This window comes from Poecilia formosa, unplaced genomic scaffold (assembly GCF_000485575.1).
Source record: "Poecilia formosa unplaced genomic scaffold, Poecilia_formosa-5.1.2 Scaffold285, whole genome shotgun sequence".
NCBI classification, from domain to species: domain Eukaryota; kingdom Metazoa; phylum Chordata; class Actinopteri; order Cyprinodontiformes; family Poeciliidae; genus Poecilia; species Poecilia formosa.
In genome coordinates this window covers 275,653-297,103 of record NW_006800224.1, presented here as the reverse complement: position 1 = coordinate 297,103, position 21,451 = coordinate 275,653, and the positions used below count along the sequence as shown (strand labels likewise).

The 21,451-nt window shown below is 40.4% G+C and overlaps 2 protein-coding genes across 10 annotated transcripts in view; one reads left to right on the top strand and one right to left on the bottom strand.

Moving 5' to 3' along the window:
- The first annotated feature begins 1,181 nt into the window (after positions 1 to 1,181).
- ankrd33bb (ankyrin repeat domain 33Bb) lies at positions 1,182 to 11,052 on the top strand. Its single transcript, XM_007571675.2, has 5 exons — positions 1,182 to 3,336; positions 6,897 to 7,026; positions 9,501 to 9,641; positions 9,788 to 9,951; positions 10,053 to 11,052. Exons 1-5 carry the CDS (start codon positions 2,839 to 2,841, stop codon positions 10,707 to 10,709), a joined length of 1,590 nt encoding a protein of 529 aa, XP_007571737.1. The 5' UTR covers positions 1,182 to 2,838; the 3' UTR covers positions 10,710 to 11,052.
- A 4,650-nt stretch (positions 11,053 to 15,702) lies between these two features.
- Positions 15,703 to 21,451, bottom strand: part of ctnnd2b (catenin (cadherin-associated protein), delta 2b) — a 134,697-nt gene continuing 128,948 nt past the window's right edge. For all 9 annotated transcript variants that reach the window (XM_016681557.1, XM_016681559.1, XM_016681560.1 and 6 more), the window contains 2 exons: positions 19,171 to 19,247; positions 15,703 to 18,210 (listed from right to left, as the gene is read on the bottom strand). In XM_016681557.1, coding sequence (XP_016537043.1) covers positions 17,947 to 18,210; positions 19,171 to 19,247 — 341 coding nt within the window. In that variant the 3' untranslated portion in view covers positions 15,703 to 17,946. The remainder of the gene's footprint in view (positions 18,211 to 19,170; positions 19,248 to 21,451) is intronic.

Here is a 21,451-nt window from a genome sequence, read left to right as displayed (position 1 = left end):
CATCACATTCAAAGTTTCCTGGTTTTACATAAATGCCAGGGTTTAGAGGGCCTAAAAATATATTGATTACCAATAAATAGTGAAGAATTAAGAAACTTGGACTTAAAACATGTGTGCACACATTTTGTAAATCTTTAGCAAAATATAAAAATGAAAAGTGGTCCAAGAATGTTGCCCTGAGGGATCTCCAAAGATCTGATCTGATCTCAACAACTTAAATTGTTCTGTAGGAAGAAGAAGGAATATCTAAATTGTCTACCTTGCTCCAGATTACATCTTCCCTCTAATATTCCAAAACTACTTAAAAAGATTTTAGAGAAAAGAGAAGCTTTTAACTCTGCTGCTGCAGCTGTGCCACAGGGATATATACGAGCATTGCGACGCTTCCAATCAGTCTTTCGTCATCAAGTAAAACATACTGCGATTTTCCGTGTTTAATAACAGCCTGGCTCTTAACATGCAAATCATTTCTGCTGCAGCTCCAGGAAACAGGATGTGGAGTTATTTCTCTTGAATCCAATTACCTTGGAGCCAAAGCGCAGTCTGAACAGTTAGTCCAAGCACAGATTAGGAGCATATGCAGCTAACGCCAGAGTTCCCCTGCCAAGCCAGACCAAATGTTTCCCTCCCGTTCTCCGTTTTTCAGGAGCACAATGGGATCTGTGTTGTCATGGCGATCAACTCGTGGAGTAAGCGTCTGTGGCTCCTTAAGGAGCTCTGGACAGATTAGCAGGGTGTCGAGAAGAGTTTCTCCTTCTGCTATGCTGTAAAAAAAAACAGGGTTAGCACATTTAATATGGATTCATTAAATATTATGTGACTAGTTATACTAAACCTAAACAGCAACTTTATATCACATCATATGTTGGGTATGAAAACAGGCTTGTATACATAAATGTTACACTTTCCCCTTGTGTTATTTTTAACTCATTCATCTCACTTCCTACTCCGTACAGCCATGTAGGAACCGTTTCAACTATGTTCCCTTTTCGCATCATATCAAATTAAAGGGTTTGCCCACATTTTGGAGAGTGGGTTCTGTTATAAGGTTAAAACCATATCTTATCTTCGAAGGCACCAATCAGGGCTCAATAATTGGCAAGATGCAGTGGTGTGCAGAGTGCCTAGTCTTACATTGTGTTATTCTACCCCTTTGCAGACCCTACAGTTGCTGTTTTTCTTGTACATTGTGAGATAATTACTTCCTGTTCCCTCTTCCACCTGTTTATGACTGTTTTGTCACTTTTGTTCTTGCCACACCCCTCCTCTTCAGTCATGCTCCATTTAGTTATTTTCTTCTGTGTTTCACTTTCCCTCTGTTTCATTTCACTCATGGTTTTACCAGCTTGCTGCTTTTCCTACAGCTGCAGCATAATGTCATCCAGTAATCACCACCCCATTCTTTTTGGAGGCCGTTTCTTTTCCCATTCCTTGTCGGCTCCTCCTGTTATGCTGCTCAACGCTTTTCCAGTTGTTGTTGGTTTTGTTTTCTCTGTTGGGCTTATTCTCCACTTGTTGGATTTTCATTTAAAGGTTCACCGCTCCTTCCTCCATTTTAGACCCTCATCACAGCCTGCTGTCACGACAGGTCTGGATCTCTTTGGGACCTTTATTTGACCAGAAAGCTAAATATGACACTTGTGTGTTTCTGATTCTTATCCTCTTTGTCAAGAATCTCCTTCATTTACTAAATGGCAGAGGTGAATTTGATTCAAAGGTCATTTCTTGAAAAAGGTGGCATGGCTAAAGTTTGGATTGCTCCTAGTTTTTCCACTGCAGCCTATATACTGATGAGGTCACGTGGGTTGAAAATCCAATTTAAGATGGTTGTGTTAAGTGCAACAGGAGATAAAAGAAAGAGGGGGTTGAGTCAGTTAAACTAATGACAATTAACTGATAGGCATATTTGTGTCAAACCAAGATGGCAAATGTAAAAAAACAAACATATTTTTTTAACTAGAGTTACCTTTAGGCACTGGGGGGGAAAAATAGATTTTCTCCAAAATGTCTGAATTCAAAAGAGTTTTTTTTTTTTTTAATTTAAGTTTCAACCCTGTGTTTGACTCAGTCAGTTTTAGGTCAGAGAGAGAGAAAGAGAGAGAGAGAGAGAGAGAGAGAGAGAGAGAGACTAAATGGATTATCAAGAAGCAGTTCAACAGAATCCCTTTCATCCCATTGCTGGCCATCAGACAGACAAGTGCTCCCCTACAGGGAAACACGGGATTAGTTGCTCAGCATCGTCGGCTTCTTCTCATTCTATTTTCTGGAATTGGCCCACAAGAATCCAGGAATTTTTCCAGCGTGAGGATCGAAGAATGTGAAAGACGGGACTTACGGGGACATTGTCGAAAGGCATGCGGAGGACAGCCGAGGCTTGTCTGTGTTCTGAAACTCATGGATAATCTTCGACTTTTGAAGCTTCATTTATTTCAAAACTGTGTCACTGACAAGTCATTATGGAAGAACGGCAAGTTCAGTTTGTTGTCATTGACTCTTTTTGGCCACTAATGGACTGCCCAGAGTGACTGCCTCAGATCATGCATATGATCAAACTTTTGCCAATACGTTGCAAAGTTCTGCTGAATCCTGATTTCACAGGAATTCTAATAAGATGTTGGAGGATTCTCGGTGGAGTGCCAAGTTTCCTGTGGCTTTTTTCTCATTTCTTTTAGTTATTTGAATGTGAGACTTTTAGGAGTCAACCGTTAGACGGTTCTTTCACAGAATGAGAAACTATGATGCCATGGGCTGTTGGATGTAAACTCTGGGTTCTATAAAGGTTTTTGTTGGCGCCCCACATGAATTTCAAAAGGTAAGCGGGGCCTGGGGATGCTTTAAATGGTGTTAATAACAGAGGAACAAGGTAAAGATTCAAAGGTCAGAGAGAATGGATTTGCTGGAGGAGTTGCCCTTGGCAAGACTAAGAGTAAAGCCAACATCTTGGCTGGGGATGCACCCATTATGTCCATCTGCAAGGTTGATGAAGATGGAGTTGAGTGTGCGGTCTCAGAAGACGACGCTAATGAAGAGGCTGAAGTCGATTACACACGAAACTACTGGGAGGATGAGGACGATATTTATCAAGAGTTTGAGGAACTGGACTTCGACTCCCTACCGGATCGTTCGGATACCCACAGCATCACCACAGAAGACTCCTTCTATCCCCTAGACGATTCAGTCATCTCCCAAATTAACCGCTCCCTCTACCACCTGGAAACCCCCGAACCAATCTCCTTCTTTAAGGCCTGCTGCAACAACAATGCCATCATAGTAAAGATCATGATCAGACAAGGAGTGACTGAAGAAGAGGTAAAGGAGACCGACCGAAACAGAAGAGTAGGTGTCTGGGTTCAGTACCTTTTACATTTTCTTTATTTTCTGCTAACTCCCGTCCTTAAGAGCTGCTGTCCTGGACCTTCAGACCAATCTCTGTTTCAGCATACCTCAGTCAAATCAGCATACCATCAAGGGATGCATCTCAAAGTTGTAGGACAGTAGCTCTTGAGGACTGGAGTTGGAGACCTCCTTTGTAGACTTAGACGTTAAGGTCACTTTAACCCTTTTCAGAAAGGAACCAGAATGCTCCTTTGTTCTAATAGATTTTTCACTTCTCAAGCTAAAGCTTCCTCAGATTAAACTGTGTGAGGATTTACATTATATCAGTAACCCAGATAGTCACATACCACCCAAGTTGTTAAATAAACCAGCTATAACCTTAATGTTTCTCCTTGACCTAATTGTCTCACTTTGGGATCCTCGGGTTCACGTGGTCTAAAAAAACCCATCTGTTGAGCAGCATGTTGATGTGGAAATGGAAAGACTGGTAGGGTTGACTTGAGTTGAGTTTGACCTTATTGAACGTACCACAATAAAATAATAAAAAAGTTAAAGTATATTTAGATGTTCAAAGAAGTGGGTAGAAGTACAAACTTATTTTTTACACTCACCTCTCTTACATCTATAGCGTCATCCAATAAATTACTATCCATATTAACTTAGTTTTAACACTTTTCTTAGTAATTTTCTGTATCCTAATCTATAACTAGTACAGTGCATTCATAATTACATGCCATTATGAGCAAGAATCATTTTCTTTTCTAAATCAATATATCATAATGCGGTTATTGTCACAACCTCATTAAGTAGTAACAGCAACATTGATAATAGATATTGGTAATAATTGATAATTATTACCAATAATAATTGGTAATTATTATTGGTAATTACCAATAATAATTGGTAATTACCAATTATTATTGGTCACTATCACAATATTTCTCATATTGTGATAGTGACGACCAGCTTCTTCAACGATGTTTAAGCTGCTGAACTCATTCCAGCTTCACCCCACGTACTGATGTACACAAGCTTTTTCTTGTGGTTCTTAATTTTACATTTTTGAATTCACATTTTTATTCAAAATTATAAAGCCCTTCCTTCTTTTTAAGAAGAGCTTTTGAATGTTTCCCAGTGATAAATTAATTTTGGTTTTAAAGAAGGTAACTGCTTGTTACTCCAAACTATGTCAGTAAATTTGAACATTTTGATTTCTTTTGTTTCTAAATAGTCTGTTTGTATGATCATCCATCTATGAACAACATACTGAACCATACTGGGTGCCTTCTCTGTCAGCCAGAAAAAAAGAACACAACCAAATCCAATGAGATATCATTACTGGTTCAGATTGTACGGTCAGATTTTGGCATTCACATATACAAAAAAAAGTCCTGTCCTGCTGTTTCAGTGGTTGAGAATGGTGGTGGTGTATCCTGGTACACTCTGAGCCCATTAGCATTGATTAAGCATCATTTAATTGCCACCACTTCCCATAGTACCATTGCTGACCATGTCAATCCCTTCTTGACCACAGTGTGCCCATCTACTGATGGCTGCTTCCTGCAGATTGATGCACCGTGAGGAGTTTTCTGTGACCCAATCACAAGATCGTATTTTAACAAAGCTCTTTTGGAATGTGGTAGGACTGCAGATTAGCGTGATACACATGTAGCCAACCCAAAGCCACTGCGTGATGCTAGCTTGTGAAAAGAGACCGAAATCTCTGAAAAATCTCCCCAGGAATTTTTATATGTATCTATACCATGAAGAAATGAGGCAGTCGTAAAGGTAACAAGATTCCAAACGATTCACATGGACTCAGTTTTCTCCGCATTCTCCGGCTAGTTGCAAAATATATTGTTTACACCGGATGCAAGTGACATTGCCCAAAAATGCTGAAGGCCACAGATTGAGGGAAGCAAAAATGAAAAAGAGAGGAGAAAATAAACCAGTCACATATGCTTTAGCATTTTGGGCAAACTCTCTCATCTGCTGACCTTTTTCTCACACTTTAAGCATTAACTGGCTGTAGAAAATGGATGGAAGTATTATATCTAAACCAGCCTCAAAGAAAGAAACTATCTTTTCAGCAGACATAGCCAAGACATAAGTGATGCAAGTTATAAGTTCAATTCGCAGACCGTAGCAGTGATGTAATGTTTTGATACGTGATGGAAGAATAGAAAACCCCCCTAGTGACGGTAGTGTGAGGTTTAACCGAGAGCCAAACAGAACGAGGGCGATCCTCAGCAGAAAGCCGGTTCTGGAGGGAGGATTTTAAGCCTCCTGGACAGATGGAGAGCGTAAACTGCTCGGTGTCAAAGTAAAGAAACAGCTTGAGTCGAGGGCTCAGCTTTTAAAGAGCTCACTGAAGACACTGACCTTGGTGCCGGGTAAAAGACGCTGTAGGCTGATGGATGTGGACAGGGACAGAAACACTGACCCTGGGACTGTGGGAAGGTTTGGCAGACCCAGGTTTGTACCGCTTATCTAGAAGTTTAAAATAATCCTTTGGTGGGCTTATTTTACTCCAGATGTGGTCGCTGAACTCTGCCTTTTCAAGTAAAGCAGGAGACATTATCAAATGCTAATTTTTTTTTTTAATTCATTTTGTAAATGATGACAAACTGTACGCCATCTGCCGTCTTTGTTTTATCACAGCCAGATGGACCGCCTGGGTGTCCAACATTAGTTTATTTTTTAACAATGTCAGTTTTGATTAGCAACCTCCAGCTGTTTTATTATTATTTATTTTATTTTTTTTTTACCCAGAAACCAAACAGCATGATTTATAGACCTCTGTATCGGGGTTCTCTTTTCCAGTACAAACAGAAATAATTGATGAAAATATGTTTGTTTACACTTTCTCTGCATTCATTACTCACAATATGAGAACGGGGTTTACTTGGAGAGAATAAGGGCAAAAAAACATTTCTTAACACTTTTTTTTACAGTATGTAAACCATAATTTGTTCATACGGTTTACCGCCCAGGACAGCAGAACTTAAAGTTTGATCGCTGAATAAAAGCGATCAAAATAGGAGAAAAAAAGGTAAGACATAAGTGATGCATAAGTGATATACCTTTCCCATTTTAATTATTTTATTTACATGTCCAGTCCAGTTTGGAATCAGTGCATATTTGTGTATTGAAGTATGAATATTATAACCACTTTAACAGGAGTCTGAGTGAGGAACATGGCAAAGACAACTAAACAAGCAAGAAATTTACCCACTGGACTGTGGGTAAATTTACATTAAGTCATATTTTTTATATCAGTTGTTATATCAACATAAAAAAAAACATTTCTGGTATCCAACATGGCTATTTTTCTTTTTTTAAATAAAGCCATAAAATGGTGTGAAGCTCAGTTAGTTTAACTATTTTTTTTAGTTTTCATTAAAGTCAGAAAACATGCGGGGCCTTCGTCCCGCCTCAGAGAACCACGTGGATATTTTTTAAAGATCCTAATTGAAAGAAGAAAACAAATCAGTCTCCTGCTATTTATTTTGTGTGTGTGTGTGTGTGTGTGTGTGCGTGTGTGTGTGTGTGTTATACAGTCTGGCCTCATTGCTGCGTGTTACCATGGTTACGTGGATGTGGTCATGGCCCTCGCTCAGTGTCCCTACCTGGATGTGAACTGGCAGGACAACGAGGGCAACACTGCCCTTATTATTGCGGCTCAAGCAGGTAAACACAGCTCAGACCGCTGATTATCACACAGACGGTTGTTTCATTTCCGTCTGACACTGAGGTTCTGTTTGAACTGATACTTTCTGTATGCTTTTGAGGGAAAAAGAAAGAAAATAGAAGGAATTGCTTATTTATGTTTGTAGTCAGTACTTAACAGGAGCATCGATGCCATTAGTTTTACACACAATTATTTTACTTGAGCTGTAGATGGACCAGGATTGGATGATTGTGCAGCACAAAACCTAAAGGTTTGTTTAAAAAAAGGTTACATAAGTCGCCTGGTTCTGTCCTCCATTTGTTTAAAGTATGGGAATATGGGTCGCTGTCCCTTGATGCTAACAATGCTAACGTGAGTTCTTTTGGTCACACATGTCTGCCATTTTGGATGAGGAACTAAACACAAATGAACATCAGATGGAAGGGATGTAGAGTAAAGGAAACTGGTTTCACTTTGGATAAATTTCTCAGTTTAAAAAAATACATATACGGTATTTATTTATTTATTTATTTATTTATTTATTTATTTATTTATTTTTACCAGAGCTATTCTGTTCTGCAAGATTAAAACTTGGAACCTGGAATCCCTTCAACATTTTCAACATGTGATTTTACAAACAGCTCGAAGCCACCAAGTATTTTTTTTTTTTTTTATTTTCCCTTTAAACCGATTTGCTTATGTTTTTTGGGTGGAGCAAGTTTTGAGAGGAAATTTCATGGTCTTAATTTTACGTCACAAAAATCTGGAATCTCACCATGACTCACTTTTTACAGCCACCGTGGCCCCGTCGATTAATGGTTGCCAGTAAATGAATAGTTGTGAGACTTAAAATGACACAAAAAGTGGAGAGATATTAAGTAGTGATCATTTTAACCTTTACAGTAAGTGTCTCACATCTCGGTACAGCAGCTGTTCCCAGTGTTACTGCACTTGATGTACAAAACAAATCACGGTGATTGGCTTACGATTTAAATGGTAGTATTTCAGTATATTTCTGTATATGAGCCTAGTGACTAGCAGTCAGTCTAAAATGTTCAGATTATGCAATCTTCATTGTTATTATACTTGAAAAAGTGGTCAATAGTCACATTTTAGTGCATTTTTCAGCTTTGAAAGCCAACTTCGACTTTCCAACACTGTAGTTGTACTGTATAAGAATAATTTACAATAGAGGACAATATCGATAACGTGTTGTTATTAGCTGTATGCCCAGTTTAAAACCTCGTGGAAGATTATGAGGCTTATTGCCTCAAAGTGTTTGTCATAACGGAGGAGCACCATCAGTAATTTCATAGTGACTCAGCCAGATGTGGCAGACACGGCGCCCCGGTCTCTTATCACCTAATGATGACAAATAGCTCTCTGGAGACGGTGATAAATAGTCGAGGACTTGTTTTTTGCTTCGTTAGAAGAAGTATTGATCCCCTTTCATTAAAAAAAAGAAAGGAAGGAAAAAGAAGAAAAAAAGCTCCATCATGCTACAAGAGCAGACTGCAAAAAAAAAAAAAAAGTATACAGTTTCCAGATCTAGCATGGGGTTTCAGCTCAGGGCCAGGATGAAGTTCAAGCATCATTAGTCTTCCAATCAGCTCTGCCAACAAATTCGCGTGGCGTGCTTCAATAATTTTTTGTGCTTGTTTAAAAGAATTAAAAGGTTCTACCTTGACTTTAGCCTTGTGAGCTTGACTGGTTGAAACATTGTTCGTGATAAATATCCAAGCCAGGTTCTGTTTTTGCTAACAGTGGACGTTTCCCTGGGATGTGGCAAGTTTTTCTGACGCTTGAATGAAACAAATCGTATCACAGCTCAAAAAAAAACAAAGGCATAAAGAAAAATCAATAACAAACTGCTTCAACGATTTAGCAGATGCTCTGGTCACATACCTTTTGATTTGGTTTCCACTCTGCGTCTTCTTCACCTTGACTTTACTGTGTTTGTTCCCCAAACTTATTTTACAAGAGTTCTTGGAATTGATCCAAATTCAGCATCTCCTCTCAAAAACAGTCGTCTAACTTTGACTCCACAGGTTTTGGCAGAGACCACTTCAAAACTTTTTTGTGGAGAAGCAATTCTGTTGTTGAACGAGAAGTATGCTAAGACTCAAAGTTTTGACAAAAAAAAAATCTCTCTTTATCTTTCGAGAACACTCATATCCTAACAAATGAAAATTCTTTGATGGATATTCTTGCTGTACCGTTTGGCTATAGCTAGCGGGTATTCTCCTTTATTCTTAAAGGTTTCTGCTAGGTTTTCCTCTAGATTTTGCCTTGTGTTATGTTACCAAAGTGAGTCAAGCACAACTGAAAACCACCATTTGTAGTTTTGAAAACCTTGCATTATTTTACTCTCATTCTACAATTAGGTATTACTTTGTGATGATAATTCCAATGCCACGTTACGTGGACAGGTGGTTCAGAAAACCAGCACCGTGCTTCGTGATGCACGGTGTGTTTCTTTCTCTGTGGTTCACAGGTCACGCGTTTATCTCCAACTACCTGTTGAACTACTTCCCCGGTTTGGATATCGAGAGGAGGAACTGTCACGGTTTCACGGCGTTGATGAAAGCTGCAATGCAGGGGAGGCTTGAGTGTGTCAGAGCCCTCATGCTGGCAGGCAAGTTATAAAGTTATCACTTCGCAGTGAATCAGATTTCCATGATTGTAGTGTTGCGTAGACTGAACTCGTTTGTTTGTGTAGAGGATATGTCAAATTGTGCCACAGTTAGACACCTGAAATCACCAGAATATGTCTCTACGTAGGAAGTGATATCCAGGCTCGGGACTATGGACGGAGAATGACCCCCAGAGAGTGGGCTCTCTTCACCGGTCGATACGAGACGGCAGATTTGATACTTCGGCTGATATCAAAGCCTTGCGCCGAGCAGTTCTGCGACTCCTTCCCCCTGGAGTGGCCATTGTTAGAGGTTAATGCATCGCGATTGATTTCAGTTCTAGTATCAAATGCACTGACCGGTACTTGTTCAAACATTTTTTCAAAACAAAACAAAAAAATGTTCTTTTGCAGGAACTCGTGTGGAAGGCACAAAACCCACAGACATTCTGTCAGCGCTTGATGAAACTCATCTCTTGCTGCCCTTATGGGCTCTACTTCAACAACAAGGTAAACCCTGTGAGCGACGGTGTCCTTGAACACATGGTGAGGATAACCACGGGCATCTCCAGCCCCTTCATGGCCACGGCGTGCCACACCGTCTCCCCGGGCAGCCCGCCGTGCGTCGGAAAGCGCCGGCACGCCGTGCAGGAGATCCTGAGGCGGCAACGGGTGGCGGAGCTCAAACGCCTGGGACCCGACAGGTTGAACAACTACAAGAAGCTTTTCCAGAACTCGAGGGTCCTCCTCATCCCCAAAGCGAGGGACCGACGGGCGAGCCTGCAGTCCCAGCTGCTCAGCGACGTGGCGGCAGCGTCCACGGTGGCCATCAGACGAGCTAGCCTCCTGCCGCTCAACATGCTGAGGAGAAGCAGCGTGCGGCCAGGCCTAGTGGTGCCAAAGGTCACTCTCTGCAAAGCCCCGCCTCCGAGCTTCATACCGGAAAAGCCGAGCAGGAACAGCAACGACAGCCAGCTCCAGATCCCCAAATGGGATTACAAGATGAAGAAAATAGAGAGGAGGCAGGAAGAGGAGAGGCAACGAATGCTATCTGCACTAAGAAGGAGGTGAAGGATCGAAGGAGGACATGACTTTGCGGCGCGTCCCAGATCGAGCTTGAAAAGTGTCTTGTGGCAAAGCGGGCACGAAGCACAGCCTTAGCAAATCTGAACCTTTATTGTGAATTTGACTGCAAGTTGTTGTTTCTGCTTGTTCAGATCACTGATGCTGCTTTGCCTTGTTTCTACTTGAACTTGCACACTTCCCTTGAGAGGTGTAATTTGTAATGAGGAATGGCAGGGGAGGGAGCAGAAGGAAAGAAAAATAAACATATGACTTGGATTAAAATGTTAGGGGAATCAGGTATTTTTGGAGATCAGACTACTTCTTTCCCCACATTTGCCACAAATCTTTTTTTTTTATTTCTCTACATCGTGTCATGCTTGCGTGGACAGACTCGAGTGGCAAACAGCAGTAAAAAAGAAAAGTGCTAATAAAAAAATAATTTGCTAGAGTCAGTTTTCACTTAGATATGGAGACAAAAGCCTAAAGGAATAGGCTCACAAAGAAGAAATAATCTTACAACCGGCCAGACAGATAAAAGATGGTGAGAATTTTGAATACAACCTAATGAAATAAAGGAAGTTGAGACTATGGATCGTACAGCAGGACGACGAAACAAGACAACAGATCCTTCTTCACTGCTGCAGAGTATGTTTAAGGACGAGGAGCAGCTAAGCAGCATTTTAGAGTTGAGTGGAAGAGCTAGCTCACAGCGGCTTTGTTAGGGCTTTGTGAAAAAGCTGAAAGGCAGAGCCAAAAATAAACAGCTTAGTTCTTCACTCTGACATGCTGACTTTTAAAGTTATCACAGTACAATTTCCTGTCTGCAGGCTACCGGCTCGGTGAGTTGTGCCATATTAAAGCTGTCATTAGCCGTTTTTGCTTCAAAGGAGCTAAACTGGGGGAAAATGAAGCAAAAGCAGAGGCGTCAGTGGAAAATGAGCGTAGCCTAATTTCAAAACATTGTAGTTCCAGGATTGTATGGTTTAGGGTCACCACTTTAAATACAGAGAAATTATTTATTTTTTTCTGTTTTTTTATTTTATTTTTATTGATAGTTAGCATCTAAGCTAATGTTGCAGTTTAAACCAGATGTGCTATTTCAGCTAGCTAGCTCTAGCAGTAAAGCTCAGCAGTTCACTTTTGTCAATTTGTTTTGGTTTTGTTACAAAGTACAGCAAAGACCAAAACGCCTTTAGCTTTCAAAATGCTGGGGCTAAAACATTAATCAGTGAAAAAGAAAAGCTATGGTACAAAAAAAGTGTTTTTCTTCGAAGTGCCCATTTAATTTGACAGTTATTTTTGATAATGAAAATATAAAGATCTTTAAACAAAAACAATCATGAGCAAAAAAGACAGTTAGCATCCAAATCTAAATGGATAGTGATATAAACTATATCTCTATATCTGATAGTTTATATCACTGAATTCCTATTTTCAGGTTTCAAAATGCTGGAGTGGATCAGGGGGTTTCTAAGTCATATTAAGTTGTGGAAAATAATGCAACAAATCATTACAGTTCTACAAAAACAGTTATTTACTTATTTTATACACTACACGTTAAAATTTTTTAAGCTCATTTTTGTTCATAAAGAAGACAGTTAGCGTCCAAGTTAGCGTTGCAGTTAATGTCAGTTTGGCCAAACAATTATGCTGAATATGTAGCATCGCTACTAAAAACCGATGCTGGGTTTGTCTTGGAAATCAGAGCTCAAGCTTGGGAATAATATTACACATTGATGGTAGCATTTTTCCCAAATGCTGCTATCAAACATTTGGAAAACAGAGTTGGCTTCCAAATGAATGCAGTTAAAGAAAAATGCTGACTACATTTTATGTTGAAGCTCGAGTCCTTCATTCAAATTGTTTTCCCTTTTGGTACGAGACATTGCCAGGATCTAATACCTACTGTTAGATCTTTATATTGAAAGGTACAAATAAAAAAACCCACACAAATGGGTATTTCTCATATGTTGTATTAAACATATATATATTAAAAAAAAAACTTGATGGCACTTCAAAATAAAAGCACTGAATGTAAACAAGCGTAGTGGGAGACCTTCACATGCCAAAATCAATTAATAACCTTCACTTATGTCACAGTCCCTTGCCTTATGATAAACTTATCCCAGTTGTTGCATTTTTCTACCTTTTGAGTTTGTCTTCCTTGAGCACATCAACAAATAGCATATTTGAATTTTTGAACTAATAAAAACCAGTGAAAGTGGATGACATGCGCATCTCTTTTGTGTTTCTAAGACAACGATTTACACATTTTTTTTCATTAGGTTTTAGCAATTAGCTGTCTTGTTTCTCATGACACAAGACATTTTAATAATGCACCTTTCTAAAATTTGCTGTCATATTTTTGACAGTTTTCCACTTTAAAAATGTTTTCTTTTTAATGGTTATAATGAATGTTGACACTGCAAACTGTGGCAGGCTTCTGCAACGTTTAATCATAACCAAATCAAATATCCTTTTATTTATGTATCAAACTAAAAATCTGCAGAAGTTTTAAGATCATTATTTTGTGTGAGAGGTCCAGTCCTCCAACTAGCCAGCTGTTTGCTTATCCATTGGGCAAAGGACCAGACATAACACACAGTAAGGACCTGCCTTGAGATATAATTAACTTCCTTGTTGTTTTTGATGATAAACTTTTGATTTCTTTTTTTTTTAAACAATTATTTTTAGCGCAAAAACCATGGAAAAGAGGAGTCGAGAGCCCAATATAAAGTACACGAAAGAGGACAATATGTTTAAAACGTCTCGGATTTAGTCTGCATTGACAGAAAGTAGTTTTTAACTTTGACTGGAAACGAATGAAATGTGAAAACCTCTTAAGAATCTGATGATCGTTCGTGCTTCAAATAAAGCAGCAGCGATGGCGTAACAGACTGGTTCTGCAGTGCCATCTGGGAAGAGTCGAGCAGAATGGACCTGCGAGACTAAAATGGCTGCCATCCTGACCTGTAGTGCAGTTTCCCCTCACGGCCACCAGAGAGCAGTCATGACCCTTTACAGGTCAGCAGTCTGGTCGCCTGCAGGACGGAGATAAGCTATCCACAAACGCCATAATTAGAAATGAACTCATTTCAACTCCAATGACAAACATCTTTTATTATTTTTCATCTGCTGGCGATTAGTTTCTTGCATTTTGCACACTTCGGGTCAGGAGCGGAGTTTAATGAAACCAACTTAAAGGCTTAAAGTTAACTGAAAAAAAAGCAATTTAAACATAAATATCTGTACAACCCAAACAAAAAGTTCAAAGAACTGGATTGTTGGAGAACTCAGTTTGACAACAAAGCTCAGAAAATGATCTTTTATACGTTTGGATGATCGTTTCTGTGTATTTACCGGATGCACGCGCACGTTGGCCCACATACTGCCGCCACGGGATTGGCTGATTGGATTATTGCAACAGAAGGTAGTCAAACAATTAAGTTCTTAGCAGTGGCGCTTTTTATTTTTCTGAAGAGGAATTGTCAGCGTACAGCGGTTTTAGAAGTCTGTATCCTGTTTTTGACCCATTTACCGGAACTGTCAGGATGCCCAGAGGGAAACTGTGCCTGAGTGAAGGCGATCGATACAAGCCAGGAGGTGTTTCTGACTGCTGCCAATCAGCGCCACATCTGCAGTTATTAGCCTCACCGGCAGAGAGGGACGTCTGGCTCGAACTTCAAATATGATTTCAAACAACAAAGAAGCATTTTTGTTGCAGAAAAACAAACAAACAAACAAACAAACAAAAGACACACAACTCGAACAATCAGAGGTTGTTCAATGGTCCATTTATATTTTTTTGGAGCAGTTGCAATCTGTTTGAGGCAATAGAAAGATTCACAATTGTCTTTTTAAAACACATTTGGTCTAGCAACAAAAAAAAGGAGAAAAAAATCAAATTAAAAAAAAAAAGGTCACCGACATTGCATCTCCGTTATAAGTCAGGTTTTCTGCCTAAGGATCACAAAAGACATACATGACGTTGTCAGTTTCCAGATGCTCACTAACAAATACGGCACATCTGTTGGTCATCCAGTGTGTGTGTGTGTGCGTGTGTGTGTGTGTGTGTCTGTAGGGGGGAACAGCTTCGTTCTGAGTGGCGTTTTAAGCATCAGAAGATGACCTCTAGGACTTCTAAAACAGCAGTGGGTAGGGCGGGGCCAGGGTCTGCCGGTCAGCTGATCCAACGCAGCCTTTTGTCGCTTGATAACAAAAAAAATACTCATGCATTCATGGGATGCAAGTTTTGCACTTTGACATGAGGAGGTCAGCTTATAAAAAGTGCATTGTTAGAGTACTCACAAACTTTGACTTTCTTTTTTTTTTTTTTCAATTTTTTTTTTATCACATCCACTACGAGCCCCAGTGTGATTTATCAGGATTCATAGTTTGTTGCTAAAGTAGAAGAAAATTTTTCAGTTCACTTTGCTTTGATTAACCCTAAATCAAATCCTGGTCTGGTCAGAGAAACTGAACCACTGTGTGAAACACAGTGGTGACACCGTCATGCCTTCACCTTCCAGCAACGCAACAATCCTTCAAATACAATTCGCTTCAGTTCAACCCATCTTGTTTTTTCTTTTTAATAACAAAGGGAAACCAGGAATGGTTTCACGTTTTCACGTATTAAGGCCCAGTCAAAGTCCAGACCTAAAACCAATCAAGTATATGTGACAAAACCTGAAAATTGCTGTTCACAGATGATTCCCATCTGATCCGACCAGCTCCTTTGCAAATAATGAGCAAAACTTCCAGTGTCTAAATGGCAAAAACTTGTAGAGAAAGTGAAGTGCAGAAGAATCAAAATCTTACCAAGTACTTTCTGTCAAGTTGCCAGTGCAATAGCCTAGAAAACTTAAAATATGACAAAGCAACTTTACAAGTAACTTTTCAGCAAGAAACAGAAGCTTGTTTTAAACTCAATAATTGCTCAATATTGTTGAAAAAGTACAAGTTCCACTGGTAGATGGACAAGACATTTTCCCCCATGTAATAAGTAAAACAATCTGCCAGTTTTTATTTTTTGCAGTGTGTTGACCATAAATGCAAATGTCTTCCACATTTCCAGATTTCATTTAAGTAAAAAAAAACAAAAAAACAAACAAAACAAAACCCAAAAGAAAACAAGATGCATCTCTTTCCTTCTCACTCACACTCCATCTATCCAATTGAATCCAATTCAAGTCCATAAGAGTTTGTGTTCTGTGACACAACAAGTATTACAGAAAAGTCCAAGCAGTGTGAATACTCCAGCAAGGCCGTGCGGATACCCAGAGTAATCCGGAGATGGTTTGTGCACTGTTAAAACACCGACACGTTGGTAATACTCAACAAATGTAGCACCTTGTTGGCTTGAATCAGCGACAACGTAGATCCCTGGCGCCTGGGCTACTCTACTCCACATAGCAACAACGTTACTACACAAAGTTGACAATTTAGTGTGTTGACAAGAAAAGAAGATGTGAACAAAATGCCTACATGTAGCTGTTGTCTTTTTTTTTTTTTTTTGGTTTTGTTTTTTCGTTTGTTTTAACAAGTCTTTTTCCCGTTACTGTTGCTGCTATAAGTGACATCCACATCTGCACATAAAAAGTATATATTTGCATTTATATAATATATATCCGTACTCTATTAACAGATTTGTCTACCATGAAGTTAGAACTGCCACCCATCTCTCAGAAAAGTTTTTTCTTTTTTTTTTTTTTCGTTTTGTACTTCAAACATTGACTATTTTACAACACAGAAATCAACTAATTTTGTACAACATCGGAGCGAGTGAAGCTCTGCCGGGGCCCCGCTGTGCCTCAGTGGGGTTTTTTTTTTTTTTTAAATTTTTTTTTTTTTTTGTCGTGTGTGTGGGGGTGGGTTTTCTTTTTGTTGGTGCAAGTTAGACACTTTTTCATCTCAGTAAAACACAGTTTCTTTTTAAAAAAAACAAAGCATGTACAAACTAGCGTCGTCTGAACCGAGAGGCTGTTCAGCTGAACTTGGACCCTTTGATGCACTCCGTTAAGCCGAGGAGACGTTGTCACGTTTGTTTGGCACGGTTATATACAACAACGGGTGACGAGTCGCTTTGAGGAAGGCCCTTCCCCTAAACGACAAAGAGCGGATTTGCGACGTCGAAGCGCAAAAGCTAGCCTAGAAAAGCGAAAGCGAGCAGAGAAAGAATGGCGCGTCAGTCGCTCTCTCTCTTTCTCTTCGGCTATTCCTGGCGGCGGTACCGTCTGCTAACAGCAGGGCAGTGAAAGGAGCACCGTGACCCAGCAGTTCATCTCCAGTGTTTCACATTAGCGACAAACAGATGACTGTGGTGTGAGATTTTAAGTGCGGCTATTCCGTGTGATACCAGGTTATCGGGTGAGGCCGACCCAGTGGCAAAAAAATAAAAATAAAATAAAACAACGACAAACTAAAAAGGCCAGAAAAGAACATGAGAAATAGTGCAATGTACAGTACACAATGCATCTGCGTCAACATACAGTGGGACATCAAATACTATACACGGGAATTTAAAAAAGTAGAAAGAAACGGACAAAAACAAAAAACCTCCAAAACGTTTCCGTTCTCCAGGTCGGAGAAGGAGATACCTCGCTGAAGCCCAAACTAAAAGTATGAGTGACATACTAAACGTCCGACAGCTCTGCCTCTTGTGCTTCACGTTACAACAAGCCATGTTGCTATAGCACATATTTACAGGCGACCACTTTCACCGTGTCCCCCTCAACCTTCAGCCGTGAAGACCGCTTATCCGTTTCTCTCTCTCGCCGCCGTACTTCCGATCCCCAAAGCAATCGCCGACCCAAACCTTCCTCTCCTTCCCTTCTCCCTCCCCGTACCCCGTACACTCAGACTCTCTCCCCATGTCTGTCTCGTCCCTCAGGGGTCCAAGGTCTTCCTGCCGAGCTGAGCACTCTTTGAAAACACTTGTTGATCAGAAACGCAACACATGAACAAAATGTGTCCGATTGGTGGTGTGCATGCACATGCGTGGCAGCTCTTCTTCACGTCGGCCCCCTTTCGTGCCGTCCTCAGACGTCTCTGTCCCAATGTCTCCGTCCTACTCCTCCGTCTCCTCTTCCTCCTCCTTTGTCCTGCTATCTATAATGCTACTCAGAAACTACAGGGGAGAGGGAGAGGAGGGAGGCAAACTGTCCTCTCAGCTTGAACTCCAAACTTGAACCGTCCCCCCTTCTCCCGGTCATTCGTCTCGTCCTCCTCCGTTCCACGTGTCCCTTTAGACCCAAGAGTCCGGTGAGGCTGGGTAGTGGCTGGTCTCGTAGTTGAGCTCGCTGTAGGGTCTGGAGGCCGAGTAGAAGTCTACATAGTTGCCGGTGGACTTTAGTCCCTGTAGGTGCATGTTGAGGTCGCCCTGCGGGGGACGACCTCCCGAGTGGACCTGGCTGTCGTAGAAGGCCTGGTCCTCGTAGTTGCTGCTGTCCAGTGGCGGGGGGTTCTGGAAAGGAGGATAGGGCTCCGATGGCAGGCCTTGGGAAGAGACCTGGAAAGAGACCAAAGGTCATTCGTGAGAGGAAGCAGTTTGTTCTGCAAACAGGGGTTCCTGTTGCTCTCTTCTGTACGGGAAAAGATTGTGGCGCACACAACTGTTGATGATGCCTTTCCAAAACTCGATCCTACCTGATGTAGGCTCTCTTTACCTGTTAGCTTAAGCAGACTCTAGTAATTAGCTCTCTTCCAGTTGGCTGTCAGAGTAAAGAGGGGTGAATATAAATGGACTGAAGTTTTTCAGATTTGCATTTGAATAAAACCTTAAAAACCAAACATGGTTGTGCTTCTGTTTTGCTGTTATGTTTTACTTTTTGTTGAGCTCCAGTCAATACATCAAACCTTTTTAACGGTGCATGAAGACAAAAGTTCAATGGGCGCTAATACTCTTGCGTACTTTGTGGCTTTGATTCAGATTTCCTCAAGCAAACTACTAACATAAAAAAATTAAAAAGTTTTTTTCCCTCCACCAGCTTTTACAATCTGCTAATGACGCTCCTTTTCTTTCATTTTTTTACTACTAGCAAACAAATGAAATTTCACTGACTCAATGAGAAGCAATTAAAGAAAACTGCTGCAAAGTGCAGTCCTGTAAAAAGTCACGGTAATAAGTAATGTTGCCTCTTTATAGTGTAAAGCTGATAAAGTAAGAGAAAGCATTAGAAGTTCTTGAGGACTGCAGTATGCAACCTCGGCTTGAAGACATCTGTTTATGCACTGGCTTGTTAATGTCCTGGCACATAACTCTGAGCAGCCTAAGCTGATAAGCAAGATAAACTCATCACTGCACCACCATCACCACGCTTCATGGTTAAATACGTCATTATATCCCAACAGTTTGGTTTTTCATGAGGAAACGCTCTGCTTACAGCCCTTCCAAACAAATCGGACCTAATTTTTGTATTCTGCTGTCGAATTGTCAAGAGCTTCCGAAACAAGAAAGACTTGTCTTTACCTGGTTATACTTCAGATCATCAGTAGGGGACACGTAGGCTCCTCTGTGCAGGGTTGAAGACCCACCTGTGATCTGACCTGGAGGCACAACGGGTAGATGTTTGAGCGACAACGGCACAAAACAAGTAAGAAATCTTGAGTTTAATGTTCTTATACAAGCGCCTTGTGTGAAAAGCATGTCTTTGGTTTTGTTGTCACTTAGGGGTTAATGGAGAACCTTGCATCCGGGGATGGAAGAACAGGGTTTCTGCTGGTTGCACCAACTCAAATTTAAGATGTTAAGAATTTACGACCCATACCTCCACAGGAATGTCAAACTTCATCCAGCCAACTAGTGATGAATTAGCTAGCTGCTGCATCTAGCTAGCAAGGCTGGTTCAGCAGCTAGTTAGCGTTAGCCTCACCCATCTAGAGTCGCATTTAATGTAGACATCCATATTTTGACTGACAGAATAGTCCGTAGAGGAAAAAAGAAAAAAAGATAAATAGTCCTGTCAAAACAAAACTTAAGACTTGTAATTAATGTATTTGGTGCCGACTTACTTTAAAAAAAAATGAATTTAAGACACTGCATAGCCTTGACTTTACATACATGAATTTAAGGTTTTTTAAGGATGCACGGCCTCCCTGTAGAAAGACTTTGAAATGCCAGATGTGTGTTTTAGAACGTGCTGTACACACAGGTTCCACCTGTTTGTCTTCTCCCCAGAGGGGATTTTCCTGCGTGAATCCTTGGAGACGTTGTTCCCTCGACAAACACCGGGAAACCTAGCTCGGCTCGACTCAACTAACCCAAGCCACCGTTAAGGGCCCACGAGTTGAGGCTCCTTCAGCAGAGAGCCGAAGAGCTGAGGCTGTTACACTGTCTGCTTGCCGTGAGCCTGTAATCCTGAGTGTGTGTGAGAGAGAAACTCTGGTTTACTCAGATGGGAGAAATCCTTCGTGACGCCTGCAATGAAGGTCAACATGAACGAGTGTGGAGAGAGTGAACTCAAGGTCCTTTTCTCTCGATCCCCATTTTCTTCAGGAAACGTTTCATGATCATGGATAACAGAACTTAATCAGTACAATAATAATATTGCAGAATCAATCAATCAGCAACAGCTGCTTCCCCATTTGTAGTATTTATGTTTGTTCATAATTTGGTTTGTGTATATCTGACCAATGTTTGATTGTGTATTGATGATCAATTACACTTGTAGCTTAAAGTCATTTGCTGATAAACTTTAGATGTTTTTATCACTGGTTGAAAATCGAAACATTGAGGAACATAAAGAAAACATCCAGGTGTTTTTTAAACGTGCGGCAAGAATTAGGCCAGTCATAATAAACAATGACTCAATTATTTGCATGATAAACTAAAACAAGCTCAATCATTTCCATTTGCATGATTTTTTTTGTTTTTCTCTTTTTTGTCTTCCTATCAAAAAACTGGATGACAAAAGTCTTCAGTCTCACCTAGCCCTTTGCTTGAAGGATAACTTTCTTTACAGACTTCATCATTCGTTTTTGTCATGATCGTGTTTCCTGTATTTATTTTTAGGGTTTTCTGTGTTCGGTTTCTGTCCTGTGAGTCTCTGCGTCTTCCCCGTTGATTGTTCCCAGGTGTGTCTCGTTCCCTTGATTACCCCTTGTGTATTTATGTCCACCTGTTGTCCCTGTCTCTTGTTGGGTCCTTGTCTAATGTCTGTTCGTCTGCCGGCACAGTTGAACTGTGAAGTCCTGTGTCGGCATTAGCTCATCGTGTCAGTCCTTGTTGTCAGTTGCTACCGGTATTTAGCTGTGTGCTAACTTCTCTGCCGTGCCGCCTGTATTGGACTGTTGGAGCATCTTCATCATTAAACTCATCATCTTCACCATAACCTGGGTCTCTGCGTCAATCCTCACCACCGAAAAACCACACTTTATGACAGTTTTACTTGTTTCTATTTTTTTTTATTATTATTTTGGTTATTTAAAATGTCTTCCAGTTCTAGCGTTAAATGCTCATCAAAATTCAGTTTACTGATCCTTTAAAAAGTGTTCTTGCATTATTACGCTGTTACCGTTACATTACTTGAAAATGGTCTCAAAACAATATTATCGTTTATCGCGATAATTTCTGGGACAATTTATCATCCAGCTAGGTTTGTTGTGGTGACAGGCCTAGCAAGAATCATTCAGGTAACAAATGGAAGAGAGATTGACAAATAGATGGATGGATATACATGACTGATAAATTACTCAGTATTATCATGTTGCCTCTCTCAAAAAAAAAACAAAAAAAAAAAACAGATAAGTTT